Here is a 22,869-nt window from a genome sequence, read left to right on the forward strand (position 1 = left end):
GCTAAAAAGAACCATGAAAGACAACATTTTGCCAACATTGAAGAGATAAAGACAGAATCAGTGAAGGAACTAAACATCATTCCAGAAATTGCATTCCAGAGGTGTTTCGAAGATTGAAAAAGTACTGGCACAATTGTATTATATCAGAAAAAATGGGTACTTTGAAGGTGAAAAAATCAGTAGTGATGATTTTTTGAGAAAAATTAAAATTCCACTTATTTTTTTTTATCAGACCTCATGTGTGTAAAACTGCTATAAACATTACACAAGACATCATGGCCATTTAATAAGGGAAAATATGATATTTTTTTCTTGATGATCTCACCACAAAAACTTAAAGCTTGTCTGTGAAATATGGAAATGGAATTTTGTAGCACATAAAAATGCTTTGCCTGCCTGGGATTTAAACCTGGAACCTCCAGATGAAAGGCTAATATAAATGAGAGAATCTTTTGCATCAGGTAACACCACTTTCGTCTCAGTGTAAGCTTACAGTCCTGAGTAACAGCATATTAAAATGAATGAGCCCTTGTTAATTTACATCATAGAAGTGTTCTGTTTTTTACAGGTGCTAAAAAAAGTCATCTAAAAATTTCAGCACGGTCGTGGTGAAATTTTTAAGATATTAATTAAGGTACAGAATTAGTGATTTCGTATGGTTTTCGACCTGAAAAATCTAATAAAGTAGATCCCAGAACCGTATCTGCAGTTGTTTTTGAAAAATCTGTGGTGAAAATCAATAAATTGGGGTAAAAAATTCAGTTTTTAATGCTTGATGTACAATAATTTTGTTAAACAGGTAATAAACAAATAAGACTTTTTAACAAAACTTTCAAAAAATTGAATTCTGAACAAAATGGTGTAAGATAAGTGAATAAAATGAAGGAGATTAGAAAAATTTGATTTTTTTTTAGAACAGTGTACTAGACCAAAATTCATTATACGTACCAGTTTATAATAAATGTTCAAAAATGAGCCCTCCTATTTTCAACACATTTCTTGGCACGTCTCTGTACTGATTTTATTGCTGTTTTTAGTTCTTTAGGGCTGTCTTTAAGTTGCTCAGCAGCATCCATAATGAGGACAATTAATTCCTCACGAGAATGTATTTTTGTTTTGTATACAATATTTTTCATCCATCCCCAGGCACAAAAATCTAAAGGGTGTAGAATCAGGTGAAATTGGTGGACCTTCACAACTGATCCATTTCTCAGGGAGATTATGATTTAAGTGAGTGGAAACGACACAAGAAAAGTGGGAGCATCGTGCTGGAAGTATACTTTGTGTCTTAGCACTAGAGGAACCATCTTCAAGCAGCTGCAGCATTTCTTCTAGAAAAGTACAAATAGACCTCAGCATTTTAACTGCCAGGTAATATGAATGTTCCAAACAACTGATTGTGTAGAAGCCTGCATCATACATTGACCCTAAATCGGTGTTGAAAGTTGCCTTACACAGTTTCATGAGAATCTTCTGCCCATATATGCTCATTGCATAACTTATTGACTCCCTCGAGTGAAATTTGTCTTGTCAGTAAACAAAACATATTTGTAGATTTGTATTCCACCAGTTGCAGAACTTCAAGCGAAGCCAACCTTCTGGTTGTAGATGTTGTACTGACTGTTTATGATACAGATAAAACTTGTTTTGTTTAAGTGTCCTCTAAATCATTGAATGCGAAAATATGAACCGGTTAGAAAGATGTGTATTGATGCCTGGACTGCTTCGATAATAATTTTATCAGCATCATGTTGGACAGATCGTTCGTAGCTGGTACAAATACTAAGTAGTGAACCTGTTACCCAAAGATTTTGAAAAGTCACGCTTTCGTTTTGGGATCTGGAATCCTGCTACTCGGAAAACTTATTTCATTTTTTACTGCAAAAGCTGTAGCATTACCATTACACACACCATACCATAAAGTGAATACCATATCAGCATATTTCTCTGTCGTAAATAAGTATGCTATTACCTCAATGGCAAACCAATCATGTTTAAACTAAAATTCACAGAAAGTCTTCGCTAATGATGACAAATTTCACAGTACCAGATATACATGTACCTTACAGAATGTTTTAAACACTAATACAGTATTGTGCATTTAGGTTGTTATTTTATTGCCAACTTTGGAATAATAATTTTTTAATTATTTATTGTATTTTTGTAATTAACAAAAGATTTATTATATGTAATTTTTATTTTACAGTTGTGTAATTTCCAGTTTTTTGTAACTTAAATTTTGTTTTAAAAAATTTTTCATATCACCAAAAAGAATTAGGTTTTTGTTTACATAAATACTTTTCTGACAAATGTGGTATGTACTCTTTGTAAATAAAATTGGAATTTTCTTAACTTTTCTTTGTTTTATTCAGTTTATCTTACACCATTTTGTTCAGAATTAAATTCTCTACATGTTTAATTTAAAAGTTTTATGTGTTTATTACTCATATAACAAGGTTATTCTACGTCAAACATAAAAACAGGGATTTTACCTCAATTTATAGATTTTCACCCCAGATTTCTAAAAAACAACTGCAGATACCGGTTCTGGGAACTACTTTATTCAATTTTTCAAGTCAAAAACCATAGGAAATCACTAGTTCTGTCTCTTAACTCCCTTAAATAACGTCCTAAAAATTTCAGTATGACCTCATTTCACCAGGTTCACAAAATTCGACTGAATCTTTCACTAACCGTAACTTGCAAACGAAACATTTTAGGATGTGTGTTTATTTGAACTTTTTCCATTATATTCAAGAGTAGAATAGGTTAAGAAAGAAAGAAAAATATTTTCATAATGATTTTTTTTAAAAATTCATTTGTAGGTGCAGGGCCATACTGTAATATTCAGATATACCTGTTCATATTCTCTTATGGCTTATCTAAATTCAGTTTTATGTCACAGACACATAAGATCAGAACACTGACATTTCAGTTATGTAGTGATAAATTTGACAGTAGGCACTGCTGAAAGTTTCAATTTTTGGATTTATTTTTAACTTGATTATTCATGTAGTATACTCAATACTGATTGGTTTAACTTAAGTTGATATTTTATTTTGTGGTGATTATGCATGATCAGTGAAATAAATACGTTATACAAATTTATTTTTTATTTGTAAATGACTAAAATTTTTTAATTTTAAAAGTAATTTTAAAAGTTAATTATTAATCATCTCTAATCAGTATAAATTAGCATAAAATGTGCTTTTCTCATTATTTTTTTTTATCTCTATACGAATGCATTGGAGCTTATGAAATTATTTAACTTACCACATGAAACACTTTTTTGTTTTTCATAATGAGGTCGTAAAAATTAAATACAGTACGTTTAAAAAGTGACTAGCACATGTCTTGCACTATTATACTAGTATACATAACATTGACTTACCAAATAATAGTGGTTGGAAATAGTCACCACGAACATCCAAACATTTCTGCACGCGTTACTTCTTTGTTCTCGAAGGCTCTATGAACAAGGTTTTCATATAGTTCTTTGCAAAATCACATATAACAATTGAAGTTCCTGGAGGTTGTACGTGATTCCTCAATAAACATTTCTTATTGGATAACCCCAAAAATAAAAATCTGGTGTGCTTAAGTACAGAGAATGAGGTGGCCACAAGCCCTTAGAAATGACTTGATCTCCAAAAACCTCTGGCAATAACTTCATGAATGCCTGGTTATATGTGTAGACTTGTTGAATCTAAACATTATTAATTTCATCCTTGGTTAGCTTATCAGTGAACTGGTGAATGATTTCATCATAACAAGCTAAGTTTATTGTTTCTGTAAAGAATATCATTATTCGGCCGACTATTCTTCTCCTGGGTACTGGAATACCATCTTCACTTTATATGAGATGATATTAAGTTTCTCACAAACCACCTTGTGTGGAGTTGCAACATTGATGTTTTTCGGATGGGCAAAATTCTGCATTTACTGTTTGGGTTTATGTTGCATAACAACTGGAGTAATAACTTGGTGTTTTTCTTCACAGAGTACTGTTTATAGTCCATGAGTCCACTCATAGTCCTTTTCCTCTCCCTTCTCGCTTTCTAAATTTCTAGATTACCGATCTTACTCTGTGTCAATTTGGAACTGATGTACCTAGAAATCTAATGAAAAACTGGTCTTTCATTCTCTGTGTATACCCACATGTTCACAGGAGAAATATCCACTGTTCTAAAGTTAACACCATTTTTGGTGCACAGTCTCGGTTCAAAGGTGAACAGCAAAGAATCAATCACACTTTCTCATTTCAAGGTCATCAGTTTAACTGGCTTGTGGAAGCAAACTGCACACAACACAGAATTACCAACCTTTGTAGAAAAGTTTTCTCACAGTGCATGGAATACTATCTCTCAAGTCTAATCATGTTTATATAGGTGTTTAGATATTTTTCAAAGGCCCTGTTTAACTTCCATTGAAAACAGCAGAGAAAATTCTGAATGAAATCCTTTTTTTGCTCTTGGTTTTAGAATTTGCTTAAAGTATTTAGTATCTTCATCCAAATGGCATCAAATTATTTGTATTATTTTCAGACTTAACTCCATTCTTACTTAATAGAATGTAGAAAGTTTTTACACCAGTATGTAGTATGCGTAGTATGTATTCTGTTATGTAGTTTGCACGTATATTTATTCTGTTTTGTTTATTCTTTCTGTACTGTTAAATTCTAATAGTTTTTTTTGTTTTATTTGGTATAAGAAGAGTCTGATGATACCATTGTGTTTTCTGCATAAAGACATTCTTCCTTTTTCTATTGTCATCATTGCTTCAAATTGAGTTTTTATAGTTCAGTGATGCAGACTTGCATGTCATTATGACATTTAAGAAAATTATGTATAAGAATTAAAGTATAAAATTTCAATTTTAAGTATAATATTTCATACCTTAAAAGCATAAATTTAATTGCTCAGTGGTAATTTTGATCACTTTTCTCCACTCATATTTTAATTTTTACTAAGATAATTGTTTCTTGCAAATGGCTAGTTTTTTATTGGCAGCAGTTTGTATCCTTATCTATATTTAAAGAAAGAAACCATAGAAAAGTTGTACTACAAAAAATGCTGATATTTTTTTAGCATCAGCTTTTTTAGTGATCAAGAGTTTGTAAAATTAAAAATTTTACACTTCTAAAATCAAAAAGCATCTGTAAGTATTACTTTTTTAGTTATTAATTCAGATTTTTTAAATCTGTTTAATTCTTTTAAAGTTAATTTTATATATCAGAGTGTTTTTCAGTTGTAGAGAATGAAACTGGAATTAAAAAAAAAATTATTAACTTCTTTTCTAATAATTTTATTTCATAACAATGTTGAATTATATAAAGTAAAATATATTAACAAAACATTAAAACTAAGGCACAACTGTTTATTAGAAATGCCTACAAAAATTAAATACAAATTAACAGTACAGTACATTCATTATTTCTTACATGTATTATTTACATTTAATTAAAAGAGATATATGTCCATAAAAAAGATGGCAAAAGTTTAATTTAAAATAAAAACTTATTTCACAGTAATTATATTGCAGCAACAGTGAGGTACATGTTTTGAAGTCAGGTTGTTGTATCTCGCAATATAAAACAGAAAATATATTATATAATAAATTAATTAAATTTTCAAATCTGAAATTTATCATTGGAATGTCTCTTAATTGTATCTTACAATATGTAGAACATTTTTAAAAACCGACCAAATAAGGGCAATACTACACTAAAAAAAATGATTACTGCTTACTGATGGCTAAAGAAATTATTTATCAAATTTAATGAATTCTTACACGTTTAAAATAGCTGCTATATTGATAACTAAATTCTTGATTCTTTATTTAATATACTTAATTTCTTTTTGGAATTTATTTATCAAGTATCTTCATTACATGATCTAATTCATTTTTATGACGAGTAAGTAAAAATATTGAATTTCTTTATATATATTGCACATAAAATTATTCATCAATTATGCTTGATGAAAAGTGGTGGGAAAATGCATATAATATAAAAGCCAAAAAGTTTGAAATCCAGTCTTTTAAGTAAAATGAAAAATATACTTTTAATACAAAAAACAAAAAAAAAATTATTTAACCATTGATCTTTGAGGTTTTATTAATTGTCTACATATACTGTGATAAATGGCCTAAATACTTTGTAAGGCTATGCTAAACTTATATATTCTTGCTATAATTTTTTCAACCAGAATTTATTAATTTTTTGTATTTCTAAAATTCTTTTGTGAATAACATTAATGATGAAATTATTGATTAATACAATACGTGTTTTATTCCATGATCTTATCAGAAGAGAGGGTATTTGATCTGGGTGATGTTGTTATGTATGTACCTATAACACTAGATTGGTTGTACAAATTTAAAAAAAGATAAGTATCAAATGATTCTTCTAGATCATGTAAATGATATTGAATTTATAAAAATTTAACGTAAATGAGGTGGTTGGTGTAAGATGCCATTTTTCAACCATGAAAATCAAACTTGCTTGAAACATATCATGCACAGTGTATAATTATTACAATTGACTTTTAAAAATTAATATGTGTAGCCGGTTAGCTGATGAGCATCTTAATTCCTATCAGACAAATCATGGGTGACTAACAACAAAAAAATTCCAACATACATATCAGAGATAGTCTAATCTAAAGGTTTCTGCCTGCACTAAGATCTTGGTCCTATAATGAATTAGAAGTACCAAGTGCAGAAGGAAAAATATGCTTAGCAAATGACTGGTTGAGGACACTCATTGTGACAATGGAAATAAACTGCTTATGCGACAAGCTCTGAAAAAAGTAAATTCAACGGCACAGAAAAAGACACTGTTGAGTCAGTAGCTTTAAGCCTAGCTTAATTGATAATAAAAAAAACTTTCTGTACATCATTGTTATACCCGATGAATTATGTTTACAAATTAGTAATTTTTAAATACATTTAAACTGAATCATTGGAAATACTTTAAATTGTTTGAAATAATTACAAAACGCTAAATAAAAGAACTAATATATATTTTAAATATATTAATTAAAATATGTGAATATTATTTTTGCAGAACTGAACATTTGTAATTTTCATAAGTAATGAAATCACACTCTACACATGTCTTTGACATTAGGTACATGACAATAGAAAAAAAATTAAAAATTTATTTAATAAACTCATAATAGTAAATCGATAAATTGTGAAAATTTCTAAAAAATCTCTGAGGAACAGAGTTGATCCTACTACAAAATTAATTTTTTACCTTATGACATACATTATGTCATAATATATATATATATAATCATATTCCTACCTGACATGTTTAATACATTCTGATTTACAAATCAAGTTACAATTATTTGTATTAAATTACAATATCACTACTTCATGAGACCATTTCGAATCATACAGAGTGGTCAAATTAAGAAAATATATAAACTAATAAATCCTGCTCTTGTTTTAAAAGAAGTTATTGTTGTTGTCTGAAATGTTCATTTGTAAATTCATTTTAGTTGTTTTTGACTGTTATTATTTTTAATTGATTGTATGTATGTTAGGTGTCATAACTGTAATGGTTATAGGCAGCCTGATGATGAGTTACTAATCACTCCTAATAATGATATTTTCAAGAATAGTCCATACCAAACTTACTTAGAAAAATGAAAATTTAATGTTTTCCTTTTCATTGAGATTTTTATATAAACTAACATTAACAGATGATTGCAATTCTGGGTGGTGCCTCTTGTACTTCAACTTCAGCAAGTGTAAACTCTTTACTTATGTGTTCTAATTTGTTTATATTAAATGTAAACAAATTATGGGATTGTAATAAAGCTTATTTTAGAATACATGTCAATCATGTACTGTGATCTGTATAATACAACCCATTGATTGGTGGTGTTTAGTTAAATATAAATTTTCTATATGAACGTTCCTCTTGAACATATAGAAAACCTCTTGGTTTTTGAACAATCCTCTTGGAATTTTTTTCTCCATCTTTTAATTGCTGCTCCAATGCAATTAATTTACCTTGTTACCCAAAACAGTATTTATTTATCGTGAGAAATATTTTTCTCACAAATTAGAAATTACAAAACTATCACAAATTAGAAAAATATTACAAGATTGTGACTGGAGTTAATTCGTATTATTCTTTATAACAATACATCATCTGTAATTGCAATTTACAAGAATCTTTTCTATTAAGGCATAAAAATTTAATAAAACCTCAATAATGAGATTAGTGATGAAATTTAGATTTTAATTGTAAAAGAGACAGCTTGTGTGGTTTTAAAATAACTCATAAACAGTAATATACCTAAATTTAGGTGAATTTAACAATTAATAAATAGTTATTTATAACTGTATCTGAACTGAATTTGTTCATATATCTCAAGAAAATTATTAGTAGAACCATTATTTTAGCTTACTATTCAGTTACAAATAACTATTCTATTTGTGTGTATAAATATGCTTGTGCAAAACTTACAATTATATATCTCGGCTAGTAAAAAGAGATACCAATTAATGTATTAAAGAAATTTGATTTCCAATGAAAGATGAGCAGATAGTTTTTGTATGGCCTAAATTTGAATTTAAACAAGTTAATATATACACATAAAACTGTATCCAAGGAATCATTCTATATGAGTGACATTAGAAGATCTTGAATGAATTATATAAATATTTGTCAAAAAAATTGCTCAATTAAAAGCTTTTTATCCATTTAAAATCTTTCAAACTCTCATTGAATTATATTTGATTATAAAATTTAATATTTCACCAATTAAAATTCAACATTTCTTAAAAAATTTCATATCTTAAACTATAACTCATATTGTTTCATTAAAATTTATCTTTAAATTAATGTAGTTTTATTATTAATAGTTACTTTATATTAATTATCTGAACATACTTCAATACGACTTATTATTTTTACTTATTTCTACACATAAGCAGCTAAAAATATTACAAGATGGTGACTGGAGTTAATTCGTATTATTCTTTATAACAATACTGTTTTTTCATAAGTGTTACATTAAAATGAGAGATATAAATTATAAATGCATTATTTTATAAAAGCTTATAGTTATAAAAATAAAAATAATTTTATAATAAAATTTAGTGAAAAAGATACTATCTTTAAAATAATAAAATTCACCATACAATAATATTCATTTCTTTAAACACTGGTTTTCATTCTCTTCTATTGTACCTTCATTTAAATTTTACTGCTTTTTTCTTTTCAGGCTGAAACATTAAATTCATGAAAATTAGACATAAATATCATAAAAAAACTTCAACTGTAAAAATACAATGTTGTTGGTATAATATCTAACTATACTGAAAGATGATAACAAGCATAATAAAAAACATTTTTTAAAATAACTTAATAAAAACGTTTTAATTATAAATTTTAGTTTAGACTGTCATACAGATAAAACGTACAAATGGTATTTGATAAGTCCTTGCATAAATAAAGAAGACACAATTTTTCAGGAAAAAATTTTCTTATTTCTTAAAGTAATATCCTTTCAAATCTATAAACTTAGTCTAACAGTGCACACGTTTTTTAATCCTACCCCTACAATATGATTTATCAAATTTTCAAAATAGAAAAATGTTTCGGCAATAACTCTATCATTTCACATAAATTTCTTTCCAGCGAACCATTTCTTCAGATTGAAACCTGACAATAATCTGAAGGTGCTAAATCTGGCATGTAAGAGGATATAGAAAAATTTTGTAGTATAATTCCAACAATTTTGATGACAATTGCAAAAAAGTGATCTGAGGCATTGTCTTGATGAAAAAAATGTTTTTTCTTTATTTCCTAATTTAGTCGATCTGGCAAAGATGATTTCCAAGTTATTCTGTTATTCTTCTCCAGAGTAAGTCAATGAAGATTATGTTACAAGTGTCCCAAAAGACAGTAGCCACTATCTTTCCTGCTGATGGAACAGTTTTTACTTTCTTTTTAGCAAATTTCCCAACTATTTGACTTCCTTAATTTCAGGTCAATAGGGATGCATCCAGGTTTCATCAACCATTATGAAATAGAGCAAATATGTTTACTTGTTCATACTTTTAATCAATTGTGAGTAAACATGGCATACCGATCTTGTGGACAGCCTTTGCACATTTAAATATTCATATAAACTATGATGGATGATGGGCCCATTCCCTTAAAATGCCTTTTATCTTGGCAATCTCACATACTTTCAGTTTTCTATCTTCCGTCATTTTATCATTGATTTTTTCAATATTCTCTGCATTTTATCCTCAACAGGTGTCCAGAACATCCAGAGTTATTTGTGCACATATGGTCACTCCAAAAAATAACCAAACTACTTGTAATTGTTCTAATCTATGCAGCTGACTCACCATAACAGTTATCCGACCTGGCTTTAGTTCCTTGTGCAGTTTTTGCTTTTCATAAAATAATTACTGAACATTATACAGAAATTTCTTTTGTCCATTTTTAACTAATTACTATAGTCGGTCAATTCCAACAACAGAATTTTGAATTATCTACCTGAATCTTGGTGTCTGCTTCAAACAGAAATACAGAAAATTAAGAATGATTTCGTCAATTTGCTATGAGCCCCCTCTCTTGAATTTGCAAGGACTTATCAAATATCTCTCATAGTAAAATATTAATTGGTGTACTGGACCATCCCAAAGTACTTTTAGTTACATGTAATATATCTTTTATACATTAAATTGCAGTATGTCTGTTGCACACTTTGCTTAAATTTATGTGAGTCTACGCAATATTGTTAATAATAGAATAATAAACGAAACTCAACAAAGTGAATTACTGAGCTGAACTGTTTGTATAAAACCGGTTACAGAATTGCATTTTATGTATTTTTCTTAAACTAGTACTGTAGTACTAGAAACTATTGATAGTTTATTATAGTATTTAGAAACTATTGTTGATAGTTTCTCATTAGATGTTGATAATTTTAGATTTTTTACTAATGAAAGCAGATAGGATTTCTTTTAAAGCCTGCTTCCTTATTAAAAAAAAGAAAAAGAAAAAATGAAATTCAAAGAATATGCATCAAGACCACATTGCTGGAAATTACCAGAAGTATTTGAATATGGAGAGATATATATTTTATTTTTTAAAAGTGTTGGCTTCTGTGGTAGAAGGTAGTATTTCTGTTTTTCATCTAAAATATTCTGGGTTTGAATCTCAGTTAAGCATGGAATTTTTTTATACACAAAAACTCCATTTCTTATACTCACAATGGGTAAATGTAATTGGGTCTAATTTATGCAATCGGTTTAAGAATATATTATTAAATTTTTTTTTTTTTAAATGATAATTTTGCCAAATTATGGATAAAATATTATATTAATGCTGTGCATTAATATAATATTAAAAATAAGTCACATTTAACAAGCTGTAAAAAAATTACTTTGTTCTATACCAACAGCTGCCACCTACATTAATTTTTGATACTCATTTATCCATCTACTGCATTATATTATAGTACCATATTTTGCTTTGATTGGCCAAATATCTAAAAACCTTATAACTTTGACTTCAGAGTTTCTTACCAATGATCAAGGTTTTATGTAATACTTGATAGCAATTTTAGAAAAGATTAAACTAGCCTTTGTGACTGATAACTTATTAGAAAAAGATTCATTTTAAAAATAATTCTTACTGGCAGAATGCTAAAACAGCATGTGAGATCTTCAGAAACAGACATGATTGCACCAGCATTATCAAATTCACCACAATAATTTGGTGCTGAAAAAAGAGTTAGAAGACTGCGTCTTGAAAAAAATTGGTAACCATCTTCAACAACTTGATGTGCTCTAACAATCAAAGAGCAGTCGTGTCTTCGTAGGAAGCTTCTAACGACATCACCCCCAAAAACGTAACTTACGCCTCTGTCATTATGTCCCCAACCGATAACTCCCTGAAACAAAAATATATAGATTAATAAACTATCAATTTATTGATATCTTATTCCTGAGAAAGACAAGTTGTTTAAAAAACCAATCTCCTGTAAAAGAGCAGTCTGTTCTTACGATTATTTTTTCTATCCTCAGCCATTGTTAGAATGAAAATGAAATTAATTCAAAACTTAAGGTATCCTTCAGATGCAAAGAATTATATTTTAGTCAAATCGCATTTAAATTAAAAAATGAGTAAATTTATTACTGTAAAATATATAATTCTCATTTTAATGGAGTAAAAACTAGAAACAACGGTTAGCTCAAAGGAAAAACAACTACTTCATATAATAACACCAATAAAGTTCTTGCTGGAGCTAGAAATTGTATAAATATGTTATCTGAAGAAATTGATTTTTTTGAACAAGCTGACACGTAATCAACAATGGGATTTGGTTTGCTTGGCATTTCTCTTGCCACCACCCCATTCAGTCTCCCTAAAGCATACGACCGAATGTGTGTGACACAAATGGCAACTGAGCCTCAAACAGTTTAGCGACTAGTATCCTAAATAGCTCCTAGAGCTTACCTAACAGCATGAGCAGACTAACTGTGGTGCCATACACCACTGGCTTACATGCCCCATCTGCTCACTTGTCATACTAAAATGGGCAGGCACACCCTGTCAACTACTAAAAATATATATGACATCCATAAATAAAAATTTATTTTATCTAGACAGCAATTTGCTGCCACACCTAGGTCGCTGAATGCCAGGAAGTACCTGTCCACCATATTAAAGTGCTTGGAGCCTTAATTGGTTGGTAGTCAGCCATATATAAAGGGTCATTCACGGGAACCGGATGTTTTTAAAATAATCATAAAAAATTGAATATTTACTTTAAAAAAGTGTTATTGGTACTGAAATACTTGTTAAATCAAAGCATTTGTTACTTACTCATGACCGAAAAAATGTCCGGCAAGTGATGTCCATTTTGGGCAATACATTGTTGTAGCCTTTCACGGTAACTGGCCTCAATTCTTTGCAGCATGTCTACATCAATCTGGGTGATGTGATGACGAATTGCGATCTTTAGGTCCTCCAATGTACGCGGTTTATTGCCGTACACACGCAATTTCTTTAACCCCCACAGAAAAAAATCACAACTACTCAAGTCGGGAGACCGAGGGGGCCAAGGAATGTCGCCGAATCTGGAAACGATCCATCCCGGAAACAAGTTACGGAGAACAGCCGTCGTTGCCCTCGCTGTGTGCGCTGTAGCTCCATCCTGCTGGAATAACACATTTTGAAAATGTATTCCCCGGTTTCGTAACTCGGGATGAAAAACGTATTCAACATCGCAATGTAACGATCAGCTGTTACAGTTACGGCAGCGTCATTTTCTTTAAAAAAATATGGTCCAATAACACCGACCTTTCCTATTGCACACCAGAGAGTCACCTTTGGGCTATGAAGTGGTCTCTCGTGAAGCTAATGTGGGTTTCTTTCTGCCCAATACCGGCAATTCTGTTTGTTGACGAAGCCATTCAGATAAAAATGGGCTTCGTCACTCATTAACAATAACAAATTTTCATTTTCTTCAAAAACAGTAAGCATTTGTCGACAAAATTGTAATCGCTGCGTGAAATCTTGCTCGTTTAACTGATGCACGACGGCTATGTTGTAAGGATAGAAATGCAGGTCTGTATGCAGAATTCGTTTTACCGTACTTGTGCTCATTTGAAGCGCTGCTGAATGCCTCTGGATAGAGCGGGGTGGGCTTCTGATAATCGCTTCCCTTACTCGTTCGATGTTCTCCGGAGTGCTAGCAGTTCGTCGGGGACCCGGTGGTTTTTTCTTCAATATTGAACCACTTGTTCGAAGGTTGTTTACCCATCGCAATATTGTGTTACAAGAAGGGACACTTGCATTACGATGGATATTAAACTGACAGCGGAAATCTCGCTGAACAGCAGTTACGGATTCCTCATTTCGCACAAAACTGTCATACGCGTACAGGCGTTGGTCTGTCGTCCACGGCTCCATCTCAACGCCTAAAATGTAAATGCTATGAACAAAGGAAACGTCAGACACCAGACACGTGCCCCTCCCACCACGAACGCCCGAGTATAACCCACTTCAAAAACATCCGGTTACCGTGAATGACCCTGTACCTCTAGGTTAGCTACATACAGCAGTGTGGTAGGAGTCTTTTTCCATAGGTAAACTACTGATGTTGGTTGAACAAAGCAACCGTATCAAGGAACTCCCACACGGTCCAACAATGCGGCTCTCGCCACATTGACTTGCTGCTTAAGAGTGCCCAATTTTCTCCTTGACCTCTTAAGTTCCAGGGTGGACCGTGGAACTGCCAGGCAGAATTGAAACAGATATTGGTTTAAATTAACATAGTTGGTGAGCACCTGGGTACCTGTTGCCCTTAAAAACAAGCTCGAGACTCCCCCCAGATCCTTGTGTAAGTTTATACAGCATCTGGGGGGATGCTGTATAAACATTCCAGCTGCCATACTTCCATCGCGAGGTTCTGCAGCCTCTTTGCAGGTAGGAGATGGGCAACTGAACAAAATCTAGATCCAGTGTATTGTGATCACAGTACTGGTCCGCCTCAAAACCGCATCCTAAATACCTCTGTTTCCCAGCCTCTTTCCAATCTCCATATAGCTGCTCAAACCTTCACCACTAAATCAATTGGGAGAGCCTTTCCCAATACAGTGGTAGCCTCATAGGAGGTTGTTTTAAAAACACCAGTGCATAAAATTAAGTCTCTGCGCTGGGCACTCCTTAAATTTTGAACAAGTGGTCTAGTCACATCCAACCTACATGTCCAAATGGGTGCCACGTATGAGATCATGCTTTTAAAGACCACCTTGGTACACCTTGTACATTTGACAGCCCAACAACCCATAATCTTTTCGAGCAATCCTCCTAAGTTTGTGGATCACTGAGACGACATCGGCCACTACTTGCCTAATGTAAGTACTACTTACTTACTTACTGAACAGCAACTTTACATCAAACAAAACACCTTGGTACTTACGAACTCTAACTTGGCTGATTACACAGCCTTTATATTTAATATGGGGGTTATGACTTTACGATAATTTGTCTGCACCCTTGAGAAGCATAAACTTAATCGTGGGCAAAGAAATCTTTAAATTTTCAATGTCCATCCAGCCCTCTGCGGTTGACAAGGCCGCCTGTGCCTGGTCTTCTAGCTGTGGTTGTAAATTACCTCGAACTAAAAGGAGACAGTCATTGGCAAAAGCCTGGGCTGTGACCCCTTCTGGAAACGTCAATTCCAAAAATCCGTCAAATACCAGGTTCCACATCAGGGGACCAAGAACGGAGCTCTGCGGGCTTCTCCTGGTAACAGATTTTTTCACAACTAGGTGCGCATCCTTAAACTGGCATCCACACTAGCTTCGATTTAGAAAACACTTCACCTCAATGCTTTCCCAGAGCTGTTCCATAACCAGCCTTTCAGGCAACTTGCCGAATACTGGCAAGAGGTTGATGGGTCAATAACTGCCGACCTCACTAGGATCCTTTCCTGGCTTTAAGAGCACCTTCACCAAAGCCACTTTCCAACAAGTCGGGAACCAACCCCAACTTAGGCATCCAGAGAACAGCCTGCCAAGCAGCTCTCTTATGACAGGCAGCAGATGGTTAAATATATCTGGGTCAAGTTGGTCAGTCTTTTCAGACTGTTGGTGCCTTTTTCAGTGTCATTCGAAAAACCACTCGGTCTATATCAACAGGATCCACAGCCTGTACGCCAGGGAAGGGCATAGCCTTGCCCTAACGCCGACCTCTGCGTCACCTTCCGAAGCACCTGGAAACAGAGTATTTAGAAATGTCTGGTAAGTTGGCACATTATATTAAAGTGTGGTCACGACCACCAAACCTGCATTGAACACTGGATAGCACTTGCAATGACTATCAATAATGGGATATAATTATCAATAATGGATTATAAGGATTTAAATGAAATGTTATTACTTGAATTTGGAATTGATAACCTTTGTGATTTCTTATTTTTTATAAGTATATGGCAGATTGCCTGTTATGCCATACACTGATCCTTTATCATCTCTTCTTCAGTTACTCCAGATTGCTCTTCTCACTCAATTTATATTCATTAATTTTTCCAATTGGATAGAGTCATAATTGTTTAAAATATTTTAGCTTTTAGAAAAAAATATCTAATTCTACCCAAAAACCTTGTGTTTATCTTTGTATATCCTTTAAGAGATCTCAAAAACTTCATCTCTGCACTCTAAATTATCTGAGCAGATGAGATCAGCATATCTTGCTCCCAAATAAACAACCTGGGACTGATATTACTTTATAAAATTTGAGGAAGGTTCCTTGACTTGATTTTTTTGTTGTTTTTTAAGCATCCATTTTACTATGCTATTCATTTTGTTGAAATGTTATATCTCATTGATGTTAACTGATTGTGATATGATATGAACTACAATCTTTTATTTCTACCTGTGGGCACTGTTCCTCGAAAAACCATAACTTTGCTTTTTTTGTGATATATGTAAGTTAGGAGAACAAGACATATTCACACAAAATAAAAATCAAAAAATCTTAAAGAAGGTAAATGTATTTCTTCCCAATAATAGCCAATTTAAATGTTGCTCATTGTAGAGCACCTTCATCATAAGATATCACAACCAGATTATCAACAAATAACAAAGTAAGAACAATTTTACCTTCCCAAAGTCACAACTATACCAAGTAAATAATCTGTTTAGATAAGTATAATCTATATATTTATCCAAGTATAAATTCAAGTACATAATTCAACTCAATCTACCCAAGTACAGATACAGGTACTTATATCTATACTACTTGGGTGGATTGAGTTGAATTATATATTTGAATTTATATTATTAGTGCAGATGTGGTATGAAAGGTGGTCTTGAAAGGATTGATTTCAAAAAAATAATTATCCAAATATATATTGAAAAAATGCTAGAGAAGTTGTATTTCTGCCTTAGTCTTTAATTTATTAAAGAGTAATAGATAGAAAGTATTCTCTCCTGATTTTTTTTATTCCTTGTCATACATGTTTGAGAGTTACGCATACTATTCAATATCTCTACTAAATGTCTAGGAATTCCCTCTAGCTTTAATATATCTAATATTATTTGTTTATCCACCACATCTAAAACTTTAATGTAATTGATAAGTAGTATTAGAATTTTCTTTTTAAACTCCTGATTTTTTTTTTATTGATTTCTTTAAAATATTATTTACATTGTCTGCCTATTTTAAAATCTCTGTGCTCCTCTAGAATAATGCTATCCATTAATCAAATCTATTAGTTACAATTTTAGAATATATTTTATTAACCACATTCAGAAGAGATCACCTACATAATTATTATAAAAAGCTGTATTCCCTTTCTTAAAAATAAGACATTTCATATTTACTGTTTGTTCTGATGGAATAATCCTTTTCTCCCGACATAGTTTCAGAAATCTAAGATTTTTTTTTACATCTAGTGATGCGTACATTACCACCACCATCTATAAGCCATCACTACCTTCTACTGCTCTATTTTTGAACCCACTTCTAACTCCCGAAATTTCAGTCGGTCAACAAAATAAAGACTTTTGAATTCCATGAAATCCTCAACCTGCTTTCCTACCTACAAATCCCCTTACAATACTTTAAAATTTATCCTTATTGACCATCTGAATATTGACTGTATCTCTTTTCAAACACTTCATTATTTTATAACTTATCTGCTGTCAATCATGTATGTATTTCCAATATCTGCACCATATTTGTCCCACCTTTCCTGTAGGGCATTACCAATAAGTGGCATCCCACTTATTAAATTTGAGAACTTTTTTAATTCTTGTTTTGTTTCGTCAGTTACTGTCACAAAAATGCCTATAAGCCTTATTCTTCCTGCTCATGGCATCCTTAATATCATCATTTCAAAATTTAATTCTTTTCCATACTCCTCATTTTCTACTGCTAACCAAAGCTTCTATGGGCATTATCTGTTTTTACTAGTGAAGGTAAGGTTAACAAATGTGACACAACATTAATTGATGTTAAATCATTTAATAAATAACAATATTTTTATAGGCATGTTATTTATAAAAAATTAACATTGTCAAAACAACAGCTGATAAGATGTGATCAGTCGGCATTTATTTTGCATAATGCGATTTATCATTAAAAAAAATTGTAGCAACTATAAATGGATAACTTACTGTAATTGTGAGCATGAATATATTAACAATGAACATTTCATTCTTAAAGTGTTAACATCCTTAAAATATTTTTATCACTTAATATTAGTAACAATAATTTTATTTTTCATTAGTTCATTTAATACCTACTTCATCAGGATCACCCCAGAGTAAGTCACACACTAATCCACTTTCAGGAACATCAAGTGGTCTTGGAATAGTACGAATCTGTAAAAATTCATCAATCTTATTATTCTACATAAATTGCTAAACCTGTTAAGATAATAACACATTTTAACAGTCAAATAATATTTTTGTAATTAAATTATAACAAGCGATCTGTAATTAAGTTATTAAGGTGTAAAAAACTTATTATTAAGGTGTAAAAAACTGTAGACTCCTAAAAATCTGATGGTTATATAATGTCTCCAGTAGTGTTCTGGAAATTGAAGGGTGTGAAGTAAGGATACAATATCACTGACCAAAGCCGTATTTATTGCAGCGATTCATGCAGTACACCTACTGCACTTTTTTGCATGCTGTTGGGATTTACTGGTTTTGATTTGTCTGGCATTTGTCCCACCACTACCCCATTCGGTTGCCCTAAAGCATAAGACTGAATATCCGTGCCACAAACAGGTACTGTGCCTCAAAACGGTTTAGCAATCAATATCCTAATTAGCTCCTATAGCTTACCTAACTGCATGAGTGGAATAAGCATGGTGCCCTACACCACTCGCTCGCATGTCCCACCGCTCACTTGTCATATATTACTAAATTGGGTAGATGCACCCCGTCTACATAATAAAATATATGACTTGTCAATCAATTAAAATTTATTTCGTCAAGGACAGCAATTTGCTGCCATGCCTAGGTCGCTGAATGCCAGCGGTTGGAGCTATATTTGACCGATGGCAAGTCGTTTCTCCAGGGTAGCTTCCTACAGCAAGTGGTAGGAGTCTTATATCCCTTAAACTACTGATGCTGGTTGAACAAAGCAACAGCATGAAGGAACTTCCACACGGTCCGACAATGCGGCTCACGCCACATTGACTTGCCACTTATGAGTGGCCAATTTTCTCTTTGACCTCTAAGTTCAGGGTGGCCTGAATTCTGGCCCCCCCAAGAGCTGGGGAGTCGAACATCATGTGTTCGTTCGACTGGACTTCCCTGCAGACGCATAGCTCATCAGCTGCTAGGTGGTACTGAAACAAATATTGGTTAAAATTCATGTGGTTGGAGAGCACTTGGGCTTCTCTTGCCCTTAAAAACAAACTAGAGGTGTACCATCCCCCCAAGTTCTGTATAAATCTATACAAGGACCTACCTTTAGTTGTGGCATGCCATTCTTGCTGCCATGCTTCCATCACAAGGCTGTAAAGCCTACTCCACAGGCAGGAGTAGGGTAACTGTTTGAAATTTAGAACCGGTGCATTGCGATCACCGTTCCACTCTGTTACAGGCTGACTCGAAACCGCATCACAAATACCTCGGCCCCCCCTGCCTCTTTGCAATTTCCACATGGCCACCCGAACATTCATCACTAAATCGATTGGGAGAGCCTTTCCCAGTACGGTGGTAGCCTCGTAAGTGGTTGTTTTAAAAACACCAGTGCATACGATTAAGGCTCTGCGTTGGACATTCCTTAATTTTATAATAAATGCTCTATTCATATCCAACCTATGCACCCAAACGGATGCGGTGTAAGACGTCATACTTTCGAAGACACCTCAGTAGACTATGTACAAATGACAGTCCAACAACTCGTAATTCTTCCGAGCAATCATCCTAACCTTGTGCATCACAGAGACAGCATCCGCCGCTACTTGCCTAATGTGGTTGCTAAACAGCAACCATTTACTGGTGTCTAATTTAACCATAACAATCAATTTTTAAACAAAGCTATTTAAAATACATCTTAGAGATGAAGTTATACCTATAGATTGCGATTAAATGTGTAGCAATAATTAAACAGACATTGTAAAACTAAAAATTAAACAGTAATAGCAGTTGCAAATAATGATTAAATAGTTATTAGAATCATCATAAATACAGTTTTCTCCTAGTGATTGTAGGTAGTGCATATAATGCATGGTTTTCTACAGAAATGGATACATTAATTTGATGCTTTACACTGAGTATTTTTTTACAGCTACGGATAGGTAAAACAATTCATACAAGAGTCGCCACTCAGACTTACTTTTTCTGAGAATTATGATATTCATTAAACAGGCAGACCCTATGGTATGGAGAGTGAAGGCGGTACTTGCAGAGCTGAATGTCACTAGCCTATTGATAGGTTTGACATACTGATATGCAACAGTATATTTTGCTGTGTGAAGAAGTTAACAGGAATCCAGTTCACAAATTATTTAGGAAAACTATCACAGAATATTTGTTATTCATAACCAATAACAGTTATGGTACCTAACATAAAATCCAATTGTAGCTTTTTCTATTAATAAGTTATTTAAGTTTATTTTAAGATTCTTTTTTAGAAACAATTGTTGAATAAAGCTATTTATTTCAGAAATTAATTCCAATCTGAACATAACTGCTTCGTTGTTAGACTTGTTAAATACGTTTTGTTGACGCTGAAAAAGTAATTCTTGGTTTGTTATCAATGTGGTAATTCAGTAATTGTTTAATAATTTACTGAATAGTTCCTATTAATGGACTATATTAAAAAATATACATAAAAAAAATAAAATTAATGAAATTATTTTTTTTGTATATTGCAATTACCGGATCATATGTTGTAAATTGGATACATATTTCAGTAGATTTTTTTATTTTACGGCTTATAATAGATTATTATTGCTTAATATATTATTTGTTTTGCTACTGAAATAGAGTTGTTTGTAAATTATTTATGAAATGCAATAAAATTTTGGATATCAGGGATTTTGCAAGCGATCTTATGCAAGGGATATTTCAAGATACTCTTAGTTCAAATAACACAGAAAAAGTTATAGAGATTTCTGAAAGATGATGTACACACATACATCTGTGTGTTAACCTGTACTTTGATTAATATCTCTGGGCTGGTTCAACGTAAATTCATTGAAAGTGTCTCAATAAAAGTCTATTCATGAAATTTTGAACAAAATTAAAAAAGGACTAGTTTTCACCTTTTTTAATTATTGACTTTTTTTATATAGAGGTCATTGAAAATTGAGCTTCAGAAGGATGATATTACTTATTTAAAATTCTCAAGTTTTAAATCAATTGGATTTAGAGGTGGGGAGGTGTTCAACATTATTTCTTAACTGATTTTGCATCTTATGTTAAAAACATGTTGATCATAAAAGCTGAAATTTGGCTACCTATGTTCTAACTTTGACTTGATTTTAAACATTATTGACAAGGAAAACCATTCTGTACCTATTTTTTTTTTTTAAAGTATAATTTTTTTGTTGAATTACATTGCACCAAATAGGATCAAATTATTAAAGTAAATAATTACTCCAATAAATAAACTGTCAAGACCTCAAAAAAGAAGGGAACTGAGTTTGAATCATACCTAAAATATCAGTTTTTTAAGCTCTAATTTTCAAGGTTGAAAATATAAATGTATCTAGTATGAATGTTGATGACAGGCAATTTTTTAAAGAAAGGGCTTCAAGGGGCCAACTTATGAATTTAAAAAAAATTTGATTTTTTTTTTTTTACATTTTCTGACACTTTGTTTTTCAAGTACTGGCTGTTATTAAAAATATTATTCAAGGTAGTTGTTGAGCAAAGGGGTCAAATTGGACCCAAATATTTGTACTAAAATTCTTGAGTTTTTTTTAGCAGTTGTACTCTAAATGAAATATAATTTTGATGATTAAAAACATAATTGAGTCAAGTGGTCAACAACTGAATACAAAATTTTTTACTAAGAATTTTTATTTTATTTCTCAATTGTTCTTTTATTATTACATTATTTAAGGTAAAAACAAAGGGGTCAAATTGGACCTAAATATCTTTACTGAACATTTTTATTTTTTCAAAATTGTTCTAAATATTAAATAATTAGGTCATTAATATTAAAAAATAATATATAAAGACCTTATGGGATATTTGAAATGGAAATTTATGAAATTTCATTTTTCAGCTTATATTTCATTTTACAATGAAAATAATGATGAAATCGGTAATTTTTAGCTCTCTTACCCAGAAATATGATAAATATTCAATAAAGTAATATATTTGCTTACTAATAAATTATTCATAAATTTTATGGAATATTCAACAATACTTAAGATCAATAAGATCCTTTTGCTTAATACTAATTATTTTTATAAAAGTTTCACATATTTTCTACCTTAGTATCGGTATATAATTTAACAAACCATATAGAAACTTTTAATAACTTTAATCAAATTATTTGATGACTTTTCTGTAGTTCTTTCCATACACTCTTTGTTGCTGTATCCTTAATTGTCTTAACAAGATTAATGAAAAAATATACCTGTCTTTTATTGGCTCTCAGTTTTTTTACAGAGTTTAATGGAATTTAAATATTCTTCTCAGTGCTTTCTGGAAATGGAAAACGTATTGCAATTCTTCAGACTGATGTTTAATAACTTTTTGAAGACTGCAGGGTTTTTTAGTGAAGTTTTCTTATACGCTAAACAAAGATGTTCTCTAGTGACTGTTCATCAACAAAAGATGTTCAACATCTTGTTTCAGCAACATGATATCTTCAATTTTACTGTTTTTTTTTTTTTTTAA

General features: G+C 31.6%; 1 protein-coding gene across 1 annotated transcript in view; it reads right to left on the reverse strand.

The window, feature by feature from the left end:
* Positions 1–5,289: 5,289 nt before the first annotated feature.
* The window catches only part of LOC142327123 (serine/threonine-protein phosphatase alpha-3 isoform-like), a 233,024-nt gene continuing 215,444 nt past the window's right edge, over positions 5,290–22,869 (reverse strand). Inside the window, exons 6-8 of the mRNA XM_075370002.1 lie at positions 18,301–18,378; positions 11,676–11,933; positions 5,290–9,246 (exon numbers count right to left, since the gene is read on the reverse strand). Coding sequence (XP_075226117.1) covers positions 9,214–9,246; positions 11,676–11,933; positions 18,301–18,378 — 369 coding nt within the window. The 3' untranslated portion in view covers positions 5,290–9,213. The remainder of the gene's footprint in view (positions 9,247–11,675; positions 11,934–18,300; positions 18,379–22,869) is intronic.

The sequence above is a fragment of the Lycorma delicatula genome, chromosome 6, assembly GCF_047948215.1.
Source record: "Lycorma delicatula isolate Av1 chromosome 6, ASM4794821v1, whole genome shotgun sequence".
In the NCBI taxonomy this organism is placed as follows: domain Eukaryota; kingdom Metazoa; phylum Arthropoda; class Insecta; order Hemiptera; family Fulgoridae; genus Lycorma; species Lycorma delicatula.